Source organism: Salvelinus alpinus, chromosome 22, assembly GCF_045679555.1.
Source record: "Salvelinus alpinus chromosome 22, SLU_Salpinus.1, whole genome shotgun sequence".
Lineage (NCBI taxonomy): Eukaryota > Metazoa > Chordata > Actinopteri > Salmoniformes > Salmonidae > Salvelinus > Salvelinus alpinus.
The window spans coordinates 37,282,343-37,287,342 of record NC_092107.1 but is presented as its reverse complement, the minus strand read 5'-3'; the positions used below and the strand labels follow the sequence as shown (position 1 = coordinate 37,287,342).

General features: G+C 49.6%; 1 protein-coding gene across 2 annotated transcripts in view; it reads right to left on the bottom strand.

Moving 5' to 3' along the window:
• Positions 1-3,278: 3,278 nt before the first annotated feature.
• The window catches only part of zbbx (zinc finger, B-box domain containing), a 124,902-nt gene continuing 123,180 nt past the window's right edge, over positions 3,279-5,000 (bottom strand). For both annotated transcript variants that reach the window (XM_071360045.1, XM_071360046.1), the window contains one exon: positions 3,279-3,889. In XM_071360045.1, coding sequence (XP_071216146.1) covers positions 3,811-3,889 — 79 coding nt within the window. In that variant the 3' untranslated portion in view covers positions 3,279-3,810. The remainder of the gene's footprint in view (positions 3,890-5,000) is intronic.

Sequence of the window (5,000 nt, the reverse complement as noted above, 5' to 3'; positions counted from 1 at the left end):
TCAGGGGAACAGTGGGTTAACTGCCTTGCTCAGGGGAACAGTGGGTTAACTGCCTTGCTCAGGGGAACAGTGGGCTAACAGCCTTGTTCAGGGGAACAGTGGGTTAACTGCCTTGTTCAGGGGGACAGTGGGCTAACTGCCTTGCTCAGGGGAACAGTGGGTTAACTGCCTTGTTCAGGGGAACAGTGGGCTAACTGCCTTGTTCAGGGGAACAGTGGGCTAACAGCCTTGTTCAGGGGAACAGTGGGTTAACTGCCTTGTCCAGGGGAACAGTGGGTTAACAGCCTTGTTCAGGGGAACAGTGGGTTAACTGCCTTGTTCAGGGGAACAGTGGGCTAACAGCCTTGTTCAGGGGAACAGTGGGTTAACTGCCTTGTTCAGGGGGACAGTGGGTTAACTGCCTTGTTCAGGGGGACAGTGGGTTAACTGCCTTGTTCAGGGGAACAGTGGGCTAACAGCCTTGTTCAGGGGAACAGTGGGTTAACTGCCTTGTTCAGGGGGACAGTGGGTTAACGGCCTTGTTCAGGGGGACAGTGGGTTAACTGCCTTGTTCAGGGGAACAGTGGGTTAACTGCCTTGTTCAGGGGGACAGTGGGTTAACTGCCTTGTTCAGGGGGACAGTGGGTTAACTGCCTTGTTCAGGGGAACAGTGGGTTAACTGCCTTGTTCAGGGGAACAGTGGGTTAACTGCCTTGTTCAGGGGGACAGTGGGTTAACTGCCTTGTTCAGGGGGACAGTGGGTTAACTGCCTTGTTCAGGGGAACAGTGGGTTAACTGCCTTGTTCAGGGGAACAGTGGGTTAACTGCCTTGTTCAGGGGAACAGTGGGTTAACTGCCTTGTTCAGGGGAACAGTGGGTTAACTGCCTTGTTCAGGGGAACAGTGGGTTAACTGCATTTGCTCAGGTGCAGAATGACAGATTTTTACTTTGTCAGCTCATGGATTCGATCCAGCAACCTTTCGGTTACTGGCCCAACACTGTAACCACTAGACTACCTGCCGCCCACAGAGATAGTGAGTCTCAGAGGGGGGGGGGGGGGGGGGGGGGTGTAAGTTAGGGAGAGGGAGAGATAGTGAGTTTGTGACATTCACTGAGTGAGGTCAGAGGGAAACAGAGACAGGGAATGTGATTGTTATCTAACACCAGGTGTTTCTGGCTGTGTTGGTTCATGAGAGAGACCCATAGTGTTGTGTTCTGTATCTACACACCCTTCATCATCATCATCATCATCATCATCACCAGCCCAGCTAATGAAGAACATTGTCTGACAGCCAGACTAGTGCACAGAGGAGAGAGGGAGACACACACACCTTCATACACAGAGGAAGGAGAGACGGTAGAGTGATGTAGGACTAACGGGGCCTGAACGGTAGCTGCTTAACGAGGAGTGCTAACAGGTGCTTCTCATTAAGGCCAGAAGAAAAGAGAGACGAACAGATGTGCTCATATTCCTGTGTTCGTCATTAGTGTCTGCTGGACTTGTTATTGAAGACTCTGCCTCGCTCCTCTCCCTCTCTCCTCCACTCTTCCTTCTTCCCTCTCCTCCCCCCTTCCCTCCCCTTCCTATCTCCTCCTCTCCCTCACTCATCCCTTCTATCCCTCTCTACTCTCCTCCCTACTCCCCTCTTACCTCTCTCCTCCCCTTTTCCCTCTCTCCTCCCCTTCTCTCCCTCTCTCCTCCTCTCCTCTTCCCTCTCTCCTCCTCTCCTCTTCCCTCTCTCCTCCTCTCCCCTTGCCTGTTCCCTCTCTCCTCCTCTCCCCTTGCCGGTTCCCTCTCTCCTCCTCTCCTATTCCCTCTCTCCTCCTCTCCCCTTGCCTGTTCCCTCTCTCCTCCTCTCCTCTTCCCTCTCTCCTCCATCTCCCCGTCTTTTTTTCCTCAGCTCATCTACTACAGGACCTGAAAACTATTTATTCACTTTGGAGGAATACAGCTCCTTCCCTCTCTCTCTCTCTCTCTCCCCTTCTCATCCCTCTTTCCCATGCAGCTCTCCTCTGCTCTTCTCCTCCCCCATCATCTCTCCCATCTCCATCTCTCTTCTCTCTCTATGTAGATCCTGTCCAGGTGCAACTTAACCGATAGAATGAACAACCAGCTGGTTGTAGCTGAAGTTCTGACCAACAGGTTAGAACTACATAACATACATACATACATACATAACATACATAAGATACATACATACATACATACATAAATAACATACATAAGATACATACATACATACATACATAAGATACATAAGCTGCAGTGAAGCGGTTCTTAACACACACACACACACACACACACACGATTGTGTACATATACGCACGCACGTGCACACAAATACACACGTAGACACACCTTTTCATGACGAATGTCTCTCCTCTTCCAAGGCCAGGCATTTACATTATCCCCACCTGTCCTAATGAGCCAGCTGGACAGGTGGATCTTACTAACCCTCTCCCCCCTGCCGCTGCACATGGAGACCTCCGCAGCATTAACCATTAACTCGGACCGCGCCGATGCACACAGGAGAGAGGGGGGTAGGGGTTCTCATTAAACATGTTGAGCCCCGACAGAATGAATGCCAGTGATGTATTGATTTGTCAGAGGTTCTCAGTGGCTCCGCTAGGCCAACAGGGCTATGTGTGTATGTGTAGGGAGGGATGGAGAGGGAGGGATGGGGAGAGAGGGAGGGATGGAGAGAGAGGGAGGGTTGGATGGAGAGGGAGGGAGGGAGGGAGAAGTAGGGAGAGAGAGAGTATGGAGTAGGGAGGAGGGAGGGATGGAGAGAGAGGGAGGGAGGGAGAAGTAGGGAGAGAGAGAGTATGGAGTAGGGAGGAGGAGGGAGGGATGGAGAGAGAGAGGGGTAGAAGAACAGAGTAGAGAGAGAGGTAGAGGGACAGAGAGTAGAGAGAGAGGTAGAGGAACAGAGAGTAGAGAGAGAGGTAGAGGGACATAGAGTAGAGGTTCCTCTCTCCCAGTTTGACTTTCTCCTTCCATTACGTTCCCCTACCCTTCTCCGTCCTCTCCCCCATTCCTTTACATCCTTCCCTCTCTCCTCTCTTCCCCCTGTTCTCCAGGTGGCCCCCTGATCCCAATTACTCTCTATCTGGCTGGGCTTTGGTATGGTGAACATGCTCTGTTGTGTTTGTCCTGGCTGCCTGGGGGAACGAAACTCAGACTGTTGTTTTGCGTTTTGTAGAATCACTGCCGTGATGTGTTCTGTGTGTTGGGTCAGAAGTGGGCCTAGGATAGACCTCCATAGATGTAAGCATCTGGTAATGAATAGATCCGACAATCAACCAATAAGCTACTTTTATTACCACAGCACCACACATTCAACCTTTCCTGAACACAAAGATCAAATCAAACGGCCTATGAAATGAACCTGGCAGACGAACCATGTTATATCACAGCATCACAGCAGGTGAATGACATACTGACTGTAAACAGGAGAATATCACAACATACAGTATTACAGTATTACAGCAACACGTGTCTTTATGTTCTTCTTCTGTGATCTGTAAAATAAAGGTATGGCGTTGGTGTCCAGTAGACAAGCAGTGTAGACCTGCATGGTGGGGGTTCAGCTCAATCAGTACCAGTACCAGAACCAGTACCAGAGGAAGTGTAGACCTGCGTGTATGTGTGTGTTACCATGTTGAGTGTGTTACCATGTTGAGTGTGTTACCATGTTGAGTGTGTTACCATGTTGAGTGTGTTACCATGTTGAGTGTGTTACCATGTTGAGTGTGTTACCATGTTGAGTGTGTTACCATGTTGAGTGTGTTACCATGTTGAGTGTGTTACCATGTTGAGTGTGTAATGGGTCAGGGAAGTGACAGGACACTGCGCTGGTCTCTCAGAGTCTCCTCCTCCTCGTCTGACTGACCCTCGCTGGCTCCGAGTCTGCAATATCAAAGATACCAATCAGAGAGGGTGGAACATCAAAGATAACCAATCAGAGAGGGTGGAACATCAAAAGCACCAATCAGAGTGAGCGACAGATCAAAGGGGAACCAATGGGTTGAGGAGGACTTCCTGGAAGCTGTTGAAACGGCCTCGTGGCCTGCCTCGGTGGCCTGCCTCGGTGGCCTGCCTCGGTGCACACCACAGCCGTCTTGCCATGAATGAAACATTAGCTTGGTCCCGGTTCCACAATATTCATATATACTGCTCTAAGCTCCTTCATCTTCACGATCATACGTTAGTGTGATATTCACATACTTTGAAGTGTGTGTGTAATGATGACAGCTTTGCACACTCTTGGCATTCTCTCAACCAGCTTCACCTGGAATGCTTTTCCAACAGTCTTGAAGGAGTTCACACATATGCTGAGCACTTGTTGGCTGCTTTTCCTTTACTCTGCGGTCCAACTCATCCCAAACCATCTCAATTGGGTTGAGGTTGGGTGATTGTGGAGGCCAGGTCATCTGATGCAGCACTCCATCACTCTCCTTGGTCAAATAGCCCTTACACAGCCTGGAGGTGTGTTGGGTCATTGTCCTGTTGAAAAACAAATGATAGTTCCACTAAGTGCAAACCAGATGGGATGTTGTATCGCTGCAGAATGCTGTGGTAGCCATGCTGGTTAAGTGTGCCTTGAATTCTAAATAAATCACTGACAATGTCAACAGCAAAGCACCCCCACACCATCACACCTCCTCCTCCATGCTTCACAGTAGGAACCACACATGCAGAGATCATCCATTCACCTACTCTGCGTCTCACAAAGACACGGCAGGTTGGAACCTAACATCTGAAATTTGGACTCATCAGACCAAAGGACAGATTTCCACTGGTCTAATGTCTGTTGCTCGTGTTTCTTGGCCCAAGCAAGTCTCTTCTTCTTATTGGTGTCCTTTAGTAGTGGTTTCTTTATAGCAATTTGACCATGAAGGCCTGATTCACACAGTCTCCTCTGAACAGTTGCTGTTGACATGTCTGTACATGTCTGTACTTCACTTGAACTCTGTGAAGCATTTACTTGGGCTGCAATTTCTGAGGCTGGTAACTCTAA